Source organism: Cyclopterus lumpus, chromosome 15 (assembly GCF_009769545.1).
Source record: "Cyclopterus lumpus isolate fCycLum1 chromosome 15, fCycLum1.pri, whole genome shotgun sequence".
Lineage (NCBI taxonomy): Eukaryota > Metazoa > Chordata > Actinopteri > Perciformes > Cyclopteridae > Cyclopterus > Cyclopterus lumpus.
The window spans coordinates 20,764,568-20,787,767 of NC_046980.1; the positions used below are offsets into that span (position 1 = coordinate 20,764,568).

The 23,200-nt window shown below is 40.8% G+C and overlaps 1 protein-coding gene across 4 annotated transcripts in view; it reads left to right on the forward strand.

The window, feature by feature from the left end:
- smap1 (small ArfGAP 1) overlaps window positions 1-23,200 on the forward strand; it is an 80,397-nt gene that overhangs the window by 958 nt on the left and 56,239 nt on the right. For 2 of the 4 annotated variants that reach the window (XM_034551668.1, XM_034551669.1), the window contains exons 1-3: window positions 934-1,223; window positions 11,983-12,116; window positions 21,952-22,037. In XM_034551668.1, coding sequence (XP_034407559.1) covers window positions 1,106-1,223; window positions 11,983-12,116; window positions 21,952-22,037 — 338 coding nt within the window. In that variant the 5' untranslated portion in view covers window positions 934-1,105. Of the gene's footprint in view, window positions 1-889; window positions 1,224-11,982; window positions 12,117-21,951; window positions 22,038-23,200 lie in introns of those variants that run through there. The other 2 variants (XM_034551670.1, XM_034551671.1) reach the window with 2 other exon arrangements.

Genomic DNA, 23,200 nt, shown 5'->3' on the forward strand with positions numbered 1-23,200 from the left:
CACTTAACCCTAATTTGCTATCGGAGCTGTGTTTATGAATGTTAGTTACTTGGCACCTTGGGTGAATGATGACAAGTAGTGTGAAAGTGCTTTGAGTGGTTGGAAGACTAGAAATGCACTACAGGTCAATTTACCATTTACAGGTCCATGTCAAGCTGACACCTGGAACTCAAACAACCTCGGTGAGACATTGCTATTTTAATTGTACCTTATAAATGCATCAGAGCTACAAAACTATACGGCTTCAGCTTAAATTAAAACGGTGTCTTTTTTCTACTGGAGTTTTGAACTGGATTTGCAAGGACAAAGTCCAGAATGGTTGTGTGCTTGTTCTCTACAGCCGTGAACGGTCCAGATTGATACCATTCTCCCACGGAGCAATGCCACTCAACCTGCTGTCTGCCGCACCGCTATAAGCAATACTTGAAGGTTTATCACAAGGGCGGAAAAAGTCAACACAACCATGTGTGCCAACTACATGACAATGTTGAATGAATGCCAGGAAAGGTTTCCTGCCTCATTTTATTTATTTTGTATTTTGTTTGGGTATATATATATTTTTAGATTAATTGACTGATTGAAACCTATAGCCCAGCAGGGGCAGGAGGGTTGGGGGAGGGGGTCTCTCTTGCTATTACTACTACTATTATTATCACTAATAATAACAATCATTATAACGAAATTAGAATTATTAGAAAAAGTAAACACACACGCACACAATCAGTGTTGTTTCCAGTCTATCAGGTTGTCTACAAAAGTAGTAGAAGTAGTAGTGTATATATATATATATATATATATATATATATATATATATATATATATATATATATATATTGCTGATGGAGCGCAATCCCGTGTCCAAACCTACTTGGCCAATAATGAGCTGTATAGAAATTCCGACAGCCTTGAAGGCACCAAGGATGCTGCTGCTTGGCTCTCCATATTACCTTGTTAGCAGGTTGCAAGCTAGCGGAATACAGGCGGTACAGTGCGGCTACGAGGGGGATGTCCCACCCTTTTTAATACAAGCTGAGGACTCCGTGAGTTTAAAACAATTTTTTTATCGGCTCTACACCAGCGGGACCAACTTCCAAACTTTGACGAAATGACGACGCGGTCGGAGCGAGAAAAAGCCCAGAAACTGAATGAGCAGCATCAGGTCATTCTGTCTAAACTGCTGAGGGAGGCAGACAACAAGCACTGTGCCGACTGTGATGCAAAAGGTAAGGCAGAGCACCGCGTCAGAGCTGTGAGCAACGACGATATTCAATTATTTAGGTAACGTTAGGCGCTAACGGTGCGCTAAAGCTAGCTGCATATTGTCACATTCGTTACTTATGCGGAGCAGTGCGTAACGTTACATCTGTCTTAGCTTAACGCTCGTAGCTCAATGCAAAGCGAGTCACGTAATTCCGACTGAAAACGCGTAGTTTTTCATTCTCAGTGTATTTATGTTGCACAATGCAAACAAGAGTCAGCGCTTGTCCGGTCATATTTAAGGCAAAACGAGTACTATTGAACGATATGTGTGCATCTAACCACACGCAATATACAATTTCCGTTTGGGATCTTCAAAATAAAACCTCCTCGAGCTGTTATTTTGTGTCGTCAAAAGAACGAAGAGGGAGATTTTTATTTATTAATTTTTTTATTTGAGGCAAATAGCACAAGAAATGAGCTACAATAAGAGGCTAATTTATATAAATAATTTAAATGATTTGAATGTATAGAAAACCACTTTGACTCGCATAAACAAACACGCATAATTACACTCTGAATACTTGATCAATTACAGGACGAGCAATGTTCGTCTGTAATTCGTCGTTAAGCCTAGGAGGCTGATCGTACTCTTTTGTTTATGAGGTTTTAATATTGTATTTTATATCCTTCCAGCCTAAGATACGTTTTGGGAGGTCGCCGCGGAAATGTAGGCCTATTTTGAAAATCCGATACCGTGTATTTCCGGTGTCGGATCGCATGTCTGCGGCTAACTTGATGCAGGTTTTATCCCACAGTATCGATGTCATGTCCTTGACTGGTTTATTAATGAGTGGAAAACGTGTAAATCCCGTGGAGGCAACATTGCGTTAGAGGAGTCGTTTGCTCGCTGGATGTGCCGCGTCGTCGGCAGCAGATGTTCCATTATTCATTTTATTTTCCCCAGCTGCAGCCAACACCTTATCTCTAACCGCCCACAGAACTCCATTCAAAAATATGAAAGTTTGAGATCCTCCGTGCACAAACTCTTCCGTACAGTTTAATCTTCACAGTTTCTCCTAATCTTTCGGACCCAGTCTTTTAATTCGGCGTACATCAACCAGTAATGTATTCCAATACGTTTTCAAATGTGCACGCTGCAACGTGATAATGCACAGTAGTGAGTGGTAACAACATACATAAAAAAGACATGCATTGAACAATATTTTAGCACAATTGATTCAGCAAAAATGATCACATGATCGTGCTGTTACCTAAACGTCTTAACCTACTTGTGTATATATATATATATTTTGTTTTGTAAGTATGGAGGCGTGAAATTCCCCGACTTTTGTGTGGAGTTTGAACGTCCCGTATTGGGGCTACCTATGACTGAGATTGAATGCCTTCTGCGTCATCACCGCGCCTTTGCTGCCTTCTGGCAAGAGTAATCTGTAGCACCAGACCTCCTTCAGCCCGTGAATCAGATGTTATCACGATTAGACTGCTGCAGCTTCATCTGTTGCCTATTATATGATAATAATATCTGTGTAAATAACATTTCATTATCCTAGCCTGGGGTTGTAGCTCCCAGCATGCACAGTCACTCTTTCAGAGCAAACAGCATTTTGCCATAGAAATGCATTATATTTACACCACTTGCTAGCTTTTTTTTTTGCCTCGCACAGTCTTTCTTGGCGGATTGTGTCATTCTAGACCTTTTTTTGAAACAGCACTTTGACTGGATCAAATTCAACATGTCTCAGGGTTTTCCTCAGTGGAAGGAACTGCTCGGGTACCATTGATGTGGTTCTATACAACCACCTTTTATCACACGAAAGTCCACACTGAGGTCCCATGATGACAACAAAACTACACCCATGGCAACTGCATCCACCGAGGAACACCTTGGGATGTGGTTGAAAGCCCTGGGTAAAAAGCTAGTAAGTGGACCTTGAGTCAAGTATTTTTATTTTCACTGAACTGCATCGTTTGCATCAGCCAGTGGCCCTGCAGCCTGACGCGTGTTTACTTATGTGACTCATAAAGCAGCAGCATCCAGCCATGCCCGATGTGTCATGTTCGCTATGTCACAGCTATTTTTTATCCAAACACTACATGGGTTTTGGAGGAATAACCTCATGAATCCAAAGTTGAAACATTAAAGGGAAAGTTCACCCCAAAATCTACGATATGTATTCTTGGACCATTGTGAGCAGTTTCATGAACAAATTATTTTAGTTTTTGTCTGTCAACTTTTTGGAATGTTTCCACAAAGAATAACGACAACAACAACGACAACACTTTAAATCTGAAATCTAAATGAGTTTCTTACAAATATGTTGGGGATGATACAATAAAGGGCTTATAGATGTTGATGGTGGCTGTTTGGTTTACTACCCTGGTGAAGTGGACATTATTTGCATTCAAAATGTTACAATTATTAATCAAGATGCTTCATCCTTTTTATTTAACGATTAACTGGATAAAATCCTGCCACGTCATTTTGGTCAGGGTAATAGTGACATGAGAATTTCATATGGACCCATGCTTCAAATGTGTCAGTCAGCATGAACAAAAAAGAAGCATAACCACCCTTTGGATCGGTCAACTAAAGAAATCATAGATAAAAAAAAAAAGAAACACTTCACCCCCCCCCAAAACGACCCTTTGTATATCAGGTACTCGCCTCGTCTTACCTTTTAAATTCTTGAGGGAAGCCTTTTCTTTACGTTCTGTTGGGGAAACACCCCTTTAATGTCGTCCCCTCCACCCTTTTGTTCATCGTCCAGGGATGGTGTTTCACCTCTGAGTGGCCAAACCACTCAGGCTGAGTCAGAGGTCACTGGTTTATAGCTTTTAGCAGTATTGACGAGAAAAAACAACAAGCAGGCTCTTCTATACACTCAGTTGCCAGTGTAATAGATACACACACCCTTGCTAAAATAAATCAGCCCTGCAATAATGGTGAATCAATTCCATAAAATATTTAATTGACATTCCTGTCGATGGACCAATTGTTTCAGCTGATGGCTTGTTTCAGCACACTGCCTTCTATCGCCAGCAGGTGGCACCCCAGCTTCACTTTCTCTGTCCATCCATCCAGCCAACACTCACATTTGCATGTCGCTGTTGCTTCTTCATAGAACACCGATGAAACCAACCAGGGGTCAGATTGTGGGGTGAAAGTCCTTCATGCCTGGTCTCCGGCTGCAGTTCCTTCTTTTGTTTAGGTGACGTTTTTATTTTTATTTTTGCCGTGATAATGAAGCTGACGCATCCCCTCCGCTCCTCTTCATCACTGCTGACTCTGAATCACCCTCACAGACCAGCAGGGGGCAGCACAGCGCCTTTTTTAAAAACACTGTCCCTGTCACTCAGTGATTTTATACTCTCCTCCGGCCTTCGCTGAGGACTTTTGGCAGCCTCCCAGTGATTTATTAATTAGGAACTGGAGGTTGTTAAACTTGTTTTTAAAGATTGCAACTAAATTTGTGCGCGCCAATGTTTTTCTATCGTCTCAGAGAAAGCTTTCATGCGGTTTTGCAAGCTGCTGGTTCTTATTCCTAGAAGTAAAAAAAAAAAAAGAAGAGAGGAATACATTTGGTTTCAGCTGAACATCATTTAAGGAACCTTGAATATTACATTATGGAGCTTTGATGCTGAGTTTTCACTGCGTTTTATAAGAGGACATTAAGATGAAATAAACATTTTAAAAAGGCCATAAAACCTAAAGAGCCACTATACTGAAAATGATAACGGATGATTTGAATGAAGAGGCCATGGCAGCAGCCAGACTGGCTTTCTGGGAGCTGTGGTTCAGACAACATTATTATTGTTAGTACTGCAGGATCTGCGTCAAGACCAACGTGTTGGTTGAAGTCCACAAAGTCTGTGTCTTTCAGCTTTGAAGCTTTAAACTTTACGCCTTGACTCAGCCCCCGCCCCTCTGGAGAATGGGGCGCTTCCTCACTGCAGACATTTTTCTAGCTCCAATCAAAGGCAAAGGATTTTATTTAAATCCCTCTTGTAGCTGTAGACCACCAAAGAGAACACGTTACAAGCTCCGCCACTGGTTTTGTAATTGTGTGTGTGTGTGTGTGTGTCTCTGTCTCATTTGGCTTTAATCAGGTCAGCCGTCTATTTTTGCCCAAACGTCAATGCAGAGCAAGTTATTGAGTGTGAACAATCCACATGAGACGCATACTACTGTTTCATGCTATTTATCTATTCAGCTCACTGATCTCATCAGCAGCATGCACTCTTTTAATTGGTAACTAGGTGAAGGTCGTTCTAAGATTATTTTTTTGGGTGGGGGGGGGGGGTCAAGGTCATTTTCTACACCAACAGATAGAAATTGCTGATTCAGAAAAGGACAGCAGCATCCACACAAGCGCTGGGTCAGGGGTCATGAATCTGAGGGGCTTTTACCCTCCTCAGGCGGGTCTCCTCTTTAAACTATGGCTATTATAGTGCACACAGCACGGAAGTTTAACATATCACCAAAGTACTTCCAGCCATAGATAAATAGCACATGGTTAGCCTTTGTGCTAAAGTCTGACTCTTTGTGCTAATTTTGCTTTTGCGATCAGACGTGGCCGATCAGAACTGCTGATCAGATCGTATATATTTTACAGGAACGTCTGTAAAACGGTGGATAAATACATTACTTATCTTATTGAAAACGTACCTGCTGACAATGCTTTGCCGATTTGGTTAATAAACGTTTTTTTAATTCCTTTTAAAATTCTTCCCAATAAAAGTCATCTTTTAGCTATTTCGATTGCTTTCCTTTTTTCCCGACGGTACGCAGGACAACACGTTCACCGGCGTACGATTTCTGCCACAGTTTGGAACTATAATACTTGGCCCACAAAACTCTTAAAAACTCATTAGTTGTGGATTCCACACAGCCTGAACTAATAAGTCAGGGTAGCTGCTGGTTGAACAGTGAGTTTCTATGCACACGCAAGTAGAGCAGATTACTATCATGAATCAGGATAAACCACAGGAGCCTGATTTACAAAAGCCCAGCTTACACAAAGGTAGTCATTAGTCAGATTTTGGCAGCTACATTTTTCATCCATCTTTATTTTAATTTACAGTAATATTTTAAAAGTATTTGTGTGTGTATATTCTATAGATCTTTTGAGAGCGAAATTTTACATTTTACTGCACTGCTTCCACTGCGATGCCCGGAAGGAACAAAGGAAAACTGAAAACCCTTTCACATGAACTTCTCTGGTTGCTGCCAAAAGTGAGGAATAATCCGATTACCTGAAACTACTCTGAGGAATCGCTGGAACTCACCAGTCGGAGCATCGTGCTCATCATCTCGGGGAGAAAAGTGACTTACAGGGTTGCAATCAAATTGAAAGTATAATTCCTGCGAACCCCGCTTGAAGAGCTTAATGGAATTTCTCAGTGATGGAAGCTCTCTGCAGCCAGTGGAGGATGAGAATCCACTGTGAGAGCCAACCGCCTAAATGGAACGTTGGTGTATCCGGATGATTCTGCGGCGTGCGGAAAAACACCTGCGTTATGCGCGAATACAATATGTGTACTCGGTATGTCGCTGTATGCATGAGGGTGAACCTGCTGTGTGTTTTTAGGAGATGTGCTTTCGGGGAGGTCATTGCGGGGCGGACCAAAGAGAAGTCCGGCTTACTGTGGCTGAGCTGCTTTGATTCGGACTTAACGTTCAGTCATCCCTGCCTTAATGCTCCTTTAGGCCGTCTATAGCGCATTAGTGCCACCGCATTAACACACTGATGCTCTCACTCGAGCCCACTAGACTGGGCGCGTTATTCCTCCCCCCCCCCATCATATAGCCCGAATCCATAAAAGTAGATCCTCTGCGCGGGCTGCGTTCAAAGTTGCTTTTTGGATTGGCGGATGGCGAGCTCCGTGGCCCGGAGAGGGGGGGGGGGGGAGGGAGGGAGCCGACGCCAGCGCCGGCCACTAGGCCATTAAAATGATTTGACTTGTCATGTCCGTGCCATCTCCTATTTATCCCCGTGGAGACTTGGCAGAGCGAGGGGTTGTTTTATGCTACTTTTATATATGATGGATGATGCATCTGGTCGACAGATTTCCGTGGGATGCTCCTTACCTGAACTCGCTCAAACATAATATTTATGAAGAGATTCTGTTAGTATGCACGAGTGTGTTAATGCTCAGTGGGTTTAATGGCCTCTAGTATGCTTCAAAGGGCTTGTCGGTGCATCTGAAATCACCCTTTTTCACTTGGGAAATAGGGCGGAGCTTCGTCTGAAAATTCGACAATCATGCCCACTTTGGTCGGCAGTAAGCCGGGTTTGCAGAGATTTTAATGCAAGGCAGCTAGGGTTTGAACTTCTATCTAAACTTATTTTTGTGTTTACAACTGCACAACGTCATTATGTAGTCGCTGATATCCCACAATCATTTTGGATGCAAATCAAGCAATCGTGAACTGTGAGTGAGAGGGAAATGGGTTGGAGGGGTCCAACAAACCCTGAATCTGTCACCCTGGAGACCGCTGTTCATTCCCCATGAATCCCATGAATTGAGAAGTCAACGTGACGTAACTTGCATTTTAACCTAAACGACGACCTAACCAAGTAGTTTTGTTATCTAAACCTAAAGTAGTTCACAATCTTATCCTAAACATAAAGTCATTCACAATCTTTTCAATTAGTTCTAACCCAAACAACGACCTTTTCCTGAACCTGAAGTATTTCACAAAGGCTGTACATGGAATGATCAGAAATGGACACGTGTTGCTGGATTTTTGTAGGTAAACCCACAAACTACGAGGTAACTTTTTGTCGGATATCATACAAACCTTTTTATGAGAATATCTTGAAGAAGAGTCTGAAAGTGCAGGCTATTCATAGACTGTATATAAGAAGTGGACGTAGTCGTCCCCCATTGGTTTGTGGACTGCCGTTTTGAAGCCTCTTGGATTACGGGTGCTGTTTTTCCAAAACCAATGAACAGAAACAGAAGAGTGATGTAGAGGCTCCGTGTGTGTGTGTGTGTGTATATGTATGTGTGTGTGTGTGTGTGTGTATGTGTATATATATATATATATATATATATATATATATATATATATATATATATATATATATATATATATATATATATATATACAGTGCCCATGGACTGGCAGACCGGGGTGGTGGTTCCCATCTTCAAGAAGGGGGACCGGAGAGTGTGCTCGAACTATCGTGGTATCACACTGCTCAGCCTCCCGGGAAAAGCTTATGCCAGGGTGCTGGAGAGGAGGCTCCGACCGCTTGTCGAACCTCAGATTCAGGACGAACAGTGCGGATTCCGTCCCGGTCGTGGAACAGTGGACCAGCTCTTTACCCTCGCAAGATTACTGGAGGGGTCCTGGGAGTTTGCCCAACCAGTTTACATGTGCTTTGTAGACCTGGAGAAGGCTTTCGACCGGGTCCCTCGGGGGTTTTTGTGGGGGGTGCTGCGGGAGTATGGGGTGCCGGACCCGTTGGCACGGGCCATCCGGTCTCTGTATGCCTGCAGTAGGAGCTGTGTTCGTCTCCTCGGTAGTAAGTCAGACACGTTCCCGGTGGGTGTTGGCCTCCGCCAGGGCTGCCCTTTATCACCGGTCCTGTTCGTGACCTTCATGGACAGGATATCTAGGCGCAGCCAGGGGGCGGAGAGGATCCGGTTCGGGAGTCTCGGGATCGCCTCTCTGCTGTTTGCGGATGATGTGGTCCTGTTTGCCTCCTCGGACCGTGACCTCCAGCATTCACTGGGGCGTTTTGCAGCCGAGTGCGAAGCGGCAGGGATGAGAGTTAGCACCTCCAAATCTGAGGCCATGGTGCTCTGCCGGAAACCGGCGGATTGCTCCCTCCAGGTGGGGGCAAACTGCCTACCCCAAGCGAAGGAGTTCAAGTATCTCGGGGTCTTGTTCACGAGTGAGGGTAAGGTGGAGCGGGAGATCGATAGGCGGATCGGTGCGGCTGCAGCAGTAAAACAGGCGCTGTACCGGTCCGTCTTAGTGAAGAGGGAGCTGAGCCGGAAGGCAAAGCTCTCCATTTACTGGTCGGTCTACGTTCCAACCCTCACCTATGGTCACGAACTCTGGGTCGTGACCGAAAGAACGAGATCTCGGATACAAGCGGCCGAAATGAGCTTCCTCCGTAGGGTGGCCGGGCTCAGCCTTAGAGATAGGGTAAGGAGCTCGGACATCAGGGGGGAGCTTGGAGTCGAGTCGCTGCTCCTTCGTGTCGAAAGGAGTCAGCTGAGGTGGTTCGGGCATCTAGTTAGGATGCCTCCTGGACGCCTCCCATTAGAGGTTTTCCGGGCACGTCCAACTGGTAGGAGGCCCCGGGGAAGACCGAGGACACGCTGGAGGGATTATATCTCCTGGCTGGCCTTGGAACGCCTCGGGATCCCCCAGAATGAGCTGGAAAGTGCTGCGGGTGAGAGGGAAGCCTGGGTCGGCCTGCTGAACCTGCTGCCACCGCGACCCGACCCCGGATAAGCGGGTGATAATGGATGGATGGATGGATGGATATATATATATATGGCTCTGGTAGTGGCAGCGACCGGTCAATCACAGTAAGCCTGTCCTAAAGCATACTCTGTTATATGGTCTATTTGACTCTAAATGTACCATATTTACTAAATGAACATCATGCTGTATTGAAGGACTTGAAACTAGAGATTGAGACCATAAACTCATGTTTGCCAATGTTTTCTGATGCAATAAATCAAGAGTGAAATAGGCTAATTTTCTCATGGAGTTGGAGAGTGGCCGCTCTGAACAAAAGGTATATCAACTTTAACAACAAGATTGGAAGACTCGCGGTGCACTTTTCTTTGTTTGACGCTCAATGAGTTGTCTGAAAACGTCATTGACTATTTGTGGTTGAAACGCTAATCTTATAACAGGGTCCTTAAGCTTTGTTTTTGCACTTGACGCCGTAGTGCAAGCCTCCGAGCCTGAACGGAGGCTTTTATACTCTGAGATGCTTTATTCTCCGAATAAATGAAATGAACTGTGAGGAATCCAAAAGACAACATGGATATGCCCACAGACTGTAGGTGTGACCTTGGATGTAAGTAGTGTCTGTATCAGTGGACTATTTGTGACAATCACGCGATGGTGCACGCCAACTCACAAACCGTTTTTTTGGCAAACACGATGCTTTGGCTTGTGGAGAAATCCACACTAAAGCCCTGCTGTGCCTACTTACGTCGAGGACGGGGGATTTGGTGTACATGTCTTTGGTATGTTGAAGAGATAAAGGTCCTGGAGTACTTTTGCTTTTGGGAAAATACCAATTTTTTCTATCCCTCCCTGCGTGTCAACAGGAATCAAAGTCTCGTCCGTGTCAGCCTGGAGCTTCTTCTGGTTCTGTGCAGCGAGCTCATGGCACTTGTCTCTTGTTCTCTGCCGGGGCTTTTATGTAACCACATGTGATTCTTTATTTTGTGTTTTTTCCACAAGTGGCCAATGTCTAGCAAGCAGAGATCCAAAATCCATCTTGGACGCCTCCCCGAATGGAGGTAGTTCCACTTGTGTGGCGTGAACATTTGTACCGCACTCGGAAAAGAATGGATTTAGATCGAGAGTTCAGTTATAGCACATGTAACGGATAATGTGGCGTTTTTTTTTCAACTCAAAGCTGCTTTTATGTTACCTTTTCATATTTAGGTTTTTTTAATTGTACTGACATTTCTTTTAAAGCTATAGCTCACTAAATGAAAGTAGTTGAGTGTGTGCAGTAAAAGTACACACATTTTATAATTCTTCAACTTTTTAAAACTTCATTTGAAGAAAGCCTAAAACACTAAGTCTGTAGCAATTTACGAGTACATTCAATATACCAAAAAAGATATACCTGCACCTTTTTTGTTGTGCTTCAAAATTACTAATAACGGATGCTGCATGCACACACTTTAATATAGAGGAATTCTTCTTAAACCCCAAGAAGTGCAATCAAATCATACCCATAAATATTACAAACTCCACTATGCTCCATTTGTAAAAATCCCATTCACGTTTATTAAAGATCATTACTTCCCGACGGTGTACTCCACCTGCACCTTGTCAGTCAAACAGTTCGTCCAGTTTCGTGGAAGCGAGGGTTACCTTTTTGATGGACTGTGTCGGGTAAAGGGGTTCAGAGAGAATAGCGGCCTTTTGTTTCTCTTTTAAAACATTTTTTTATTACTCAGCTGAGTCTTAATTAACCGCTTCCCGCTGTGCGATCGCCTCCACAGTTTAGATTTTAATTGAAAGGGAATCGAAAAGCTGATTCTGCATCGTCTCAAATGAATGCTATCGAGTCTGTTCAACCTTCACATCAAAGGGTACAATGTGTACAATCTGGAAAGAACCAGCAGCCACAGATCATGAAGAGGTCACGGCGCCAACATTGCGTCAGAGGCGTTGTTGTTGTTGTGTTGCAGAGATATCTACTGACATTAGCGTGCTGAGGCATCCAGTCTGTCCTCAGTCCAACATGAGAAGGGCCTGTCGATCGCGTTGAAGGTACAGGGGCCCTGTACGTGTTGATGGGTGGTTTGTTGGTTTATATCCAAAATGGCCGAAATGAGAAAGGGACTCTGAGTTTCCGTTTCGTCCAGCTCTAGATCTGCTCCAGAGTTTCAGCAGTTTAAAGTTTCATGTATTCTTGCCCTGGCCACTATTTGTTTGTAGCTAGTGGCCAGGCATTTCACATTGCACCTTTTTTTTTTTTTTTTTTAAACTTGAACCATTGCAGCTTTAAAGCCCAAACTCTCCTTTTCTATTTCCCACTGCAGGTCCTCGATGGGCGTCATGGAACCTCGGGGTGTTCATGTGCATCCGCTGTGCCGGCATCCACCGCAACCTGGGTGTCCACATCTCCAGAGTAAAATCTGTCAATCTGGACCAGTGGACCCCCGAGCAGATCCAGGTACACACACGAAACCCTTTACACCAGCATGGAAATACTGCAGTGACACGTTAAATATTAATGAGAAAATCTACCTTAAGTGACAGTTCTCACTGCTTCTCAAAAGTTCAATTCAGTTCATTTTATACAGCCCAATATCACAAATGATGAATTTGCATCAGAGAGCTTTACAATCTGTACACATACGACATCCCTGTCCCAGGACCTCACATCGGATCAGGAAAAACTCCCAAAAAATAGAAAAAACTCTTTCACGGGGAAAAAAAGGGAAGAACCCTTCAGGAGAGCAACAGAGGAGGATCCCTCTCCCCGGATGGACAGAAGCAATAGATGTCATGTGTACAGAATGAACAGCATTACAGAGTTACATAAACACATTCAATGAATATGACAGAATGTATGTAATTCGTAGTAGGCATGGACCACAATCCAGACCGCCACAATCCATGAAACGGGGGGGGGGGGGGCAGGACCACCAGGCAGGACCACCAGGCAGGAGGCATCAGACACAGCCAGGTCCAATGATGACCCTATGAGACGTGGAGTTACAAAGACTCCGGGGAGGAAGTAGAGTTAATAAGGTGCAATGGAGAGATGTAAATTCATCCATAAAGAGAGAGAGAAGAGGAGATAGGTGCTCAGTGTATCCTAAAACATCCCCCAGCAGCTATAAGCCTATAGCAACATATTATGGGGCTGGACCAGGGCAAACCTGATTCAGCCCTAACTATAAGCACTATCAAACAGGAAAGTCTTAAGTCTACTCTTAAATGAGGTGACTGTGTCTGCCTCCCGGACTGAAAGTGGAAGCTGATTCCATAAAAGAGGAGCTTGATAACTGACTCCCATCCTTAAGATATGATGGTGCATCACCAATCAAGGCTTTGTAGGTGAGAATAATTTTAAATGTGATTCTTGATTTTACAGGGAGCCAGTGCAGAGCAGCTAACACAGGAGTAATGTGATCTCTTTTCGAGCTGCAGCATTCTGGATCAACTGGAGGGACTTAAGAGACTTATTAGAGCAGCCTGATAATAAGGAGTTGCAGTAATCTAGTCTAGAAGTAACACATGCGTGAACTAGTTTTTCTGCATCTTTTTGAGACAAGATGTGACGAATGTTTTAAACGTTATGTAGATGAAAAAAATGCAGCCCTTGAGAGAAAAGTGTAGTCTGTTTGCTTTGAGAATTTTAACTAGTCTTTCTATAAAGGAAGAGGGCATGCATTATAACTTTAACACAGATTATATCCGTGATTTATGTCTGAGACCAATTTGGACCCAATTTGTTCTCGTCATAGTATCTTCTTTAAAAAAAATAAATCAAGAATCAGATATTGTCACTATGACACATTTTGAAATTGGAACAGTGTGACGCTGTGTGAGGGAAACCACAAGAACAGTTTGTGAACAAGGCCAACATATAATCAAATAACTAATGTTTGCTTGGTGCAAGTTGACTTTTTTCTTTTTTGCTGTTTCCGTTTTATGGTTGAGTTTTCCATTTCACCGCATCGACCCAATTTGTGTCAAAATCACACCCTTGCCTCTCCGATTCATAGTCGAGTTGAACCGCGCAGAAGTCGAGACTGGGGGAATCCGTGCAACTCTTGGAACACCAGCGCTACCTAGCTTGTATGAATTTTGGCTCTCAAATTTGTTTGTTATCGTCTATTTGGCTCTAAATACAACCCATCATTTAACACCATGCTACTGTTTGAAGAATGTATTGAAGAAGACTTGATATGAGGGATTGGGACTATAAACTAATGATTGACACACACATGCACACACACACACACACACACACACACACACACACACACACACACACACACACACACACACACATACACACTCAATCACAGAGCTAGAAGGAAGAATATCCACACTGTACAGGATCCAAGATGCCAAGAAGCTCGGCTCTGCTCCCTCTCACCTTCCAACATCCACATCAACTCCTCTGACTGTAAATCAGCCACAGAATTTATGGACACGCTTGGATGCTTCAACTTTACTCGGCACATCAATTTCTCCACCCATAACCACGGTCACATCCTGGACCTGGTCTGCTCTTCAGGACTCACCATCAATCACCTCTCTGGCTCTGACCTTACCATCTCCGACCACCTAGCCATCATCATGGACATTGACATTCCCATCCCTGAACCCCAAAAGACGCCCCCCATGACCCTTCTTAATATCAAGTCCATCTGCCCCTCATCCCTGTCAGGCTGGCTGTGAAATGTGCTCTTTATTTAGCCAGGCGAAACAGATTAATTATTCTTATTTTCAACTGTGGCCTGACAAGAGGCGAAAACCTCTTGAGGTTTGTGTGGATACCAACTAAAAGATGCTACAGGATGCATGTGTATGTCGTTGTGAATTAAAATATAATTACTGTGGACAAATAAGAAGGATTGGTAGTTTAAAATATAAATATATTTCATTCATTTCTTTTTTTGGGGGGCCATTTTGAGGCAGCAGAAGAAAGCTGTAAAGAACATTTTAAACACACTGAACATTCTAAAATCACCGAACATTCTAAAATCACCGAACATTCTAAAAACTGAACATTCTAAAATCACAGAACATTCTAAAATCTGAACAGTCTAAAAACACTGAACATTCTAAAAACACAGAACATTCTAAAATTTGAACATTCTAAAAACTGAACATTCTAAAATCACCGAACATTCTAAAAACACAGAACATTCTAAAATCTGAACATTCTAAAAAACTGAACATTCTAAAATCACCGAACATTCTAAAAACTGAGCATTCTAAAATCACAGAACATTCTAAAATCTGAACATTCTAAAATCTAAACATTCTAAAAACACCGAACATTCTAAAAACACCGAACATTCTAAAATCTGAACATTCTAAAAACTGAACATTCTAAAAACACCAAACATTCTAAAAACACCAAACATTCTAAAAACACTGAACATTCTAAAAACTGAACATTCTAAAATCACCGAACATTCTAAAAACACTGAACATTCTAAAAACTGAACATTCTAAAAACACCAAACATTCTAAAAACACCGAACATTCTAAAATCTGAACATTCTAAAAACTGAACATTCTAAAAACACCAAACATTCTAAAAACACCAAACATTCTAAAAACACTGAACATTCTAAAAACTGAACATTCTAAAATCACCGAACATTCTAAAAACACTGAACATTCTAAAAACTGAACATTCTAAAAACACCAAACATTCTAAAAACACCAAACATTCTAAAAACACCAACCATTCTAAAAACACTGAACATTCTAAAATCACCGAACATTCTAAAATCACCGAACATTCTAAAAACACTGAACATTCTAAAAACACAGAACATTCTAAAAACACAGAACATTCTAAAAACACCAAACATTCTAAAAACACCAAACATTCTAAAAACACTGAACATTCTAAAAACACCAAACATTGTAAAAACACCGAACATTCTAAAAACTGAACATTGTAAAAACACAGAACATTCTAAAAACTGAACATTGTAAAATCACCGAACATTCTAAAAACACTGAACATTCTAAAAACACAGAACATTCTAAAAACACAGAACATTCTAAAATCTGAACATTCTAAAATCTGAACATTCTAAAATCTGAACATTCTAAAAACACTGAACATTCTAAAATCTGAACATTCTAAAAACACCGAACATTCTAAAATCTGAACATTCTAAAATCTGAACATTCTAAAAACACCGAACATTCTAAAATCTGAACATTCTAAAAACACCGAACATTCTAAAATCTGAACATTCTAAAAACACCGAACATTCTAAAATCTGAACATTCTAAAATCACCGAACATTCTAAAAACTGAACATTCTAAAAACTGAACATTCTAAAAACTGAACATTCTAAAAACACCGAACATTCTAAAAACTGAACATTCTAAAAACACTGAACATTCTAAAAACACCGAACATTCTAAAATCTGAACATTCTAAAATCTGAACATTCTAAAAACACAGAACATTCTAAAATCTGAACATTCTAAAATCTGAACATTCTAAAAACTGAACATTCTAAAAACACCGAACATTCTAAAAACACCGAACATTCTAAAAACACCGAACATTCTAAAAACTGAACATTCTAAAAACTGAACATTCTAAAAACACCGAACATTCTAAAAACACCGAACATTCTAAAATCTGAACATTCTAAAAACACCGAACATTCTAAAAACACCGAACATTCTAAAAACACAGAACATTCTAAAATCTGAACATTCTAAAAACACCGAACATTCTAAAATCTGAACATTCTAAAATCACCGAACATTCTAAAAACTGAACATTCTAAAAACTGAACATTCTAAAAACTGAACATTCTAAAAACACCGAACATTCTAAAAACACCGAACATTCTAAAATCTGAACATTCTAAAAACACCGAACATTCTAAAAACACCGAACATTCTAAAAACCGAACATTCTAAAATCTGAACATTCTAAAATCTGAACATTCTAAAAACACAGAACATTCTAAAAACACAGAACATTCTAAAATCTGAACATTCTAAAAACTGAACATTCTAAAATTACAGAACATTCTAAAATCTGAACATTCTAAAATCACTGAACATTCTAAAAACTGAACATTCTAAAAACTGAACATTCTAAAATCACAGAACATTCTAAAAACACTGAACATTCTAAAAACACCGAACATTCTAAAATCACAGAACATTCTAAAATCTGAACATTCTAAAATCTGAACATTCTAAAAACACCGAACATTCTAAAAACACCGAACATTCTAAAATCTGAACATTCTAAAAACACAGAACATTCTAAAATCTGAACATTCTAAAAACACTGAACATTCTAAAAACACCGAACATTCTAAAAACTGAACATTCTAAAAACTGAACATTCTAAAAACACTGAACATTCTAAAAACACCGAACATTATAAAATCTGAACATTCTAAAAACACAGAACATTCTAAAAACACCGAACATTCTAAAATCTGAACATTCTAAAGACACCGAACATTCTAAAAACACAGAACATTCTAAAAACACTGAACATTCTAAAAACACCGAACATTCTAAAATCTGAACATTCTAAAAACACCGAACATTCTAAAATCTGAACATTCTAAAAACACCGAACATTCTAAAAACTGAACATTCTAAAAACACTGAACATTCTAAAAACACCGAACATTCTAAAAACACAGAACATTCTAAAAACTGAACATTCTAAATTTACAAAACATTCTAAAATCTGAACATTCTAAAATCACAGAACATTCTAAAAACACTGAACATTCTAAAAACACAGAACATTCTAAAATCTGAACATTCTAAAAACACAGAACATTCTAAAAATCTGAACATTCTAAAAACACAGAACATTCTAAAAACACAGAACATTCTAAAAACACTGAACATTCTAAAAACACTGAACATTCTAAAAACTGAACATTGTAAAATCACCGAACATTCTAAAAACTGAACATTCTAAAATCGCAGAACATTCTAAAAACACCGAACATTCTAAAAACTGAACATTCTAAAAACTGAACATTCTAAAATCACAGAACATTCTAAAAACTGAACATTCTAAAATTACAGAACATTCTAAAATCTGAACATTCTAAAATCACAGAACATTCTAAAAACACAGAACATTCTAAAAACTGAACATTCTAAAAACTGAACATTCTAAAATCACAGAACATTCTAAAATCACAACATTCTAAAAACACTGAACATTCTAAAAACACCGAACATTCTAAAATCACAGAACATTCTAAAAACACAGAACATTCTAAAATCTGAACATTCTAAAAACACTGAACATTCTAAAATCTGAACATTCTAAAATCTGAACATTCTAAAAACACCGAACATTCTAAAATCTGAACATTCTAAAAACACCGAACATTCTAAAATCTGAACATTCTAAAAACACCGAACATTCTAAAAACTGAACATTCTAAAATTACAGAACATTCTAAAATCTGAACATTCTAAAATCACAGAACATTCTAAAAACACTGAACATTCTAAAAACTGAACATTCTAAAAACACAGAACATTCTAAAATCTGAACATTCTAAAATCTGAACATTCTAAAAATCTGAACATTCTAAAAACACAGAACATTCTAAAAACACAGAACATTCTAAAAACACTGAACATTCTAAAAACACTGAACATTCTAAAAATCTGAACATTCTAAAAACACAGAACATTCTAAAAACACTGAACATTCTAAAAACACTGAACATTCTAAAAACACTGAACATTCTAAAAACTGAACATTGTAAAATCACCGAACATTCTAAAAACACCGAACATTCTAAAAACTGAACATTCTAAAAACTGAACATTCTAAAATCACAGAACATTCTAAAAACTGAACATTCTAAAAACACCAAACATTCTAAAATCTGAACATTCTAAAAACACCGAACATTCTAAAAACTGAACATTCTAAAAACACTGAACATTCTAAAAACACCGAACATTCTAAAAACACCGAACATTCTAAAAACACAGAACATTCTAAAAACTGAACATTCTAAAATTACAGAACATTCTAAAATCTGAACATTCTAAAATCACAGAACATTCTAAAAACACTGAACATTCTAAAAACTGAACATTCTAAAAACACCGAACATTCTAAAATCTGAACATTCTAAAATCGGAAAATTCTAAAATCACCGAACATTCTAAAATCTGAACATTCTAAAAACACCGAACATTCTAAAAACTGAACATTCTAAAAACACCGAACATTCTAAAATCTGAACATTCTAAAAACACCGAACATTCTAAAATCTGAACATTCTAAAAACACAGAACATTCTAAAATCTGAACATTCTAAAAACACTGAACATTCTAAAATCTGAACATTCTAAAAACACTGAACATTCTAAAATCTGAACATTCTAAAAACACAGAACATTCTAAAAACTGAACATTCTAAAAACACCGAACATTCTAAAATCTGAACATTCTAAAAACACCGAACATTCTAAAAACACCGAACATTCTAAAATCTGAACATTCTAAAATCTGAACATTCTAAAAACACAGAACATTCTAAAAACACAGAACATTCTAAAATCTGAACATTCTAAAAACACAGAACATTCTAAAATCTGAACATTCTAAAAACACAGAACATTCTAAAAATCTGAACATTCTAAAAACACTGAACATTCTAAAAACACTGAACATTCTAAAAACTGAACATTGTAAAATCACCGAACATTCTAAAAACTGAACATTCTAAAATCGCAGAACATTCTAAAAACACCAAACATTCTAAAAACTGAACATTCTAAAAACTGAACATTCTAAAAACACAGAACATTCTAAAATCACCGAACATTCTAAAATCACCGAACATTCTAAAAACACCGAACATTCTAAAAACTGAACATTCTAAAAACTGAACATTCTAAAAACACCAAACATTGTAAAAACACAGAACATTCTAAAAACACAGAACATTCTAAAAACTGAACATTCTAAAAACACCAAACATTGTAAAAACACAGAACATTCTAAAAACTGAACATTCTAAAAACAGTGAACATTCTAAAAACTGAACATTCTAAAAACACCAAACATTGTAAAAACACAGAACATTCTAAAAACTGAACATTCTAAAAACACTGAACATTCTAAAAACTGAACATTGTAAAATCACCGAACATTCTAAAAGCTGAACATTCTAAAATCACTGAACATTCTAAAAACACCAAACATGCCATTTTGAGGCAGCGGAAGAAAGCTGTAAACACAACGTTGACATATTATCACTTAAGTTAATATGGCAAACAGCTGCCGTTTAAGGGTCCACAAAGCTCCTTTTCCGTCTGAAAATAATAATACAGTAATACTTTTAAATGTGGTAAAATGCAAGTTAACTTTGCTTGAATGCCACCAACAAACTTTGCGACACAGTCCAACTCACAGCAGCCCGACATGTAGCAGCTACCACGCTGCACTGCAGCGCTTCCATCTGCAGCGCTCTTCTTCTCCCTCGTATCATCTCATAAAAGGCTCATGCATACGCTGCAGCGATAAAACCTCAACTACAATCCTGGAGAGAGGACCACTTGCAGCAGGAGTTCAGTGGGGAGCGTTCTCCAGACGGAGAGCTGAGAGTTGAGAACCACTGCCCCAGACCAGTGGAGAACCACTGCCCCAGACCAGTGGAGAACCACTGCCCCAGACCACATCTGTCACACATATTCTTAGCAGCTCACCATTTGTTGGACCAGAGTTAAGTTCTAATGTAATAACATGTATTTGATCTTTGATACGGTAATGTGGGTTTTAATTAATATAATTAAATGGATTTATTTCAGAGAAATTTGCATATATATTTTTACATTCATATAAATGCACGAGATCTCGGATACAAGCGGCCGAAATGAGCTTCCTCCGTAGGGTGGCCGGGCTCAGCCTTAGAGATAGGGTAAGGAGCTCGGACATCAGGGGGGAGCTTGGAGTCGAGTCGCTGCTCCTTCGTGTCGAAAGGAGTCAGCTGAGGTGGTTCGGGCATCTAGTCAGGATGCCTCCTGGACGCCTCCCATTAGAGGTTTTCCGGGCACGTCCAACTGGTAGGAGGCCCCGGGGAAGACCGAGGACACGCTGGAGGGATTATATCTCCCGGCTGGCCTTGGAACGCCTCGGGATCCCCCAGAATGAGCTGGAAAGTGTTGCGGGTGAGAGGGAAGCCTGGGTCGGCCTGCTGAACCTGCTGCCACCGCGACCCGACCCCGGATAAGCGGCTGATAATGGATGGATGGATAAATGCATGTACAATATTTTTACACTTGAATAAACAATAATCAAATGCAAAGACAGTTATTTAACAATATGCTGTGGAGTAGTTACATTTATACAGTGTTACAGTTCCAACCGGCCCTTTTTTGAGGGCAGCCATGACGCTGATGTGGCCCACGGTGAAAATGAGTTTGACACCCCTGCGCTACACTAACACACTGTCCTCCTGCCTTGATCAGCTTGCCCTTCTCAGAACCAGAACTGTCTCTTTCACCCACACTGCCCCCTGGTTCACACCTGAACTCTGCCTCATTAAATCCTGGAAACGCCGACTAGAGCCACTCTCCAACAAAACCGGACTCCCAGTACACGCCACGGCTTACAAGGAATACATGCAGCAATACAAGCTGGCTCTTAATACTGCACGCACCACGTAGTACTCTGGCATCATCCACTCCGGTTCTGCCAATCCCAAGGTCCTCTTCTCTACAATAAATACACTTCTCAAACCTCTGGACAATCGCTCCCACTCCTCCACTGCTGAGACATGCAACTCTTTCCTATCTTTCTACAAAAGCAAAATTGACACAATCTACAATCAACTGGCCAGTATCCAGCCACCCCCGACCCTGGATCTGTAAATCCCCCACTAACCGACCGGTCACTCTCCCACATCTCCCTAATCTCCCTCTCGGATCTTAATAAATCGATATCGAGCATGAAGACTCAGATCTGAGACGCCAACCTCCTCACCGCACCTACTCTGTCCAAGGATCGGACATGGGGGGGACATGGCCTTCTCCATCACTCGCCACTTTCAAAATTGCTCTTAAAACTAACTGTGTGGCTAGTTTTGATTTTGTTTCTCTTGTTGTTGCTTCTATTGTTTGTCTCTTACCGTGTAAAGTGCCGCAAATAGCTTTTTGAAGCAAATTGAGTTGAATGCAAATGCGACAAATGAAAGATGCGTGTGCATTTGACATGTTCTTTAAAGCCGTTTTTACCAATCGATGTATCGTTCTGTGTTGCTTCTTCTCCTTGCAGAGTATGGTGGACATGGGCAACAACCGGGCCAAACGGCTGTACGAAGACCACCTCCCGGAGAACTTCAGGCGGCCACAGACGGACCAGTATCCTCCTCCGGCCTCGTGTCTGTGTGCTTTTACTCTCTCACTGTCTACTTACTGCCCCGTGCGTTCATTCGACCCCAACTTCGTTTACACACAAACTCAGCTTGTCACAATATACGTCGCCATACATTGGTGTGGAAAAACTCCCCGACATTGAACGCTTGTGTGCGAACTGCGTTTGTCATACGATGTGTGCCCTATACAAATGCCTGCATCGAGTACCATAATGAAATCTGCTGCCCTGATCGGATGGTATTTATGATAAATTCCGCCATCCGCTGTAACGATCCGTCATGAGAAATGTTCCCATCGAGGGCAGTTTGTTCTCGAAAACCTCTGCCGACAGTGAGGTGCAGTCCCGTTTGATGCATTCTTCTTTTGGCATGTCAAATTATCTAGTCAACATCAATGATGTACTGCGGACTGATTTACAGCACGTCTGCATGCTGATTGGTTTTAACCCGACCTGGAGTCACTCCACCGTCAAACTTGAGCTTTCGTCACCGCCTCTCCAATCGCCTCCAGCGGGCACGCGAGAGGTGACAGGCTCCGCCCAGTCGACGTCACTCCATACACTTGATCGGGACACCTCGAGCAGCGATTGATAGTGCAACAACGGCGAGAACGGCGGCATTCCAATGTTCCCCCTTTTTCCACGATACAGGCCGAGACAGCTGTGTGGTTAACGCTGCAGCATATGTTCATATTTCCACCAGCAGACTGAAATAAATAATCTCCCCGTGTGAAACGCGGCTCTAATACCCTATCTTGTATCTGGCAGGCCCGTTTGTGCGGGTGGTCATCATTCCTCACTCTTTTGAAGTCCATTAGTCGTTCCGACAGCATCGCCGCTGGCTGAAAACGGCAGATAACGGCCCCGGGATTAGAGGAGCTATACCGCCTGATTGTGTGTGAGCGTTTCCCATGTGTCCTCCGGTGTTCCCACTCGCAAATCAATATGGGCCCTGTCATTTACTGTGCTATATATGTAAATTACTAAAAGGAGTTTAATCCCGCCTCCCCCGGCCATTATTTTTCAACTCCTACATTAGTGCTTGTGTATTTACGGATGTTTTTCCTTCAGTGTGGACACATTCATGTCGTCATGCCGTATTTGCAGTTATAGAATTTGACTAATTTGTGTGTGTACATTTTTTTGTTCT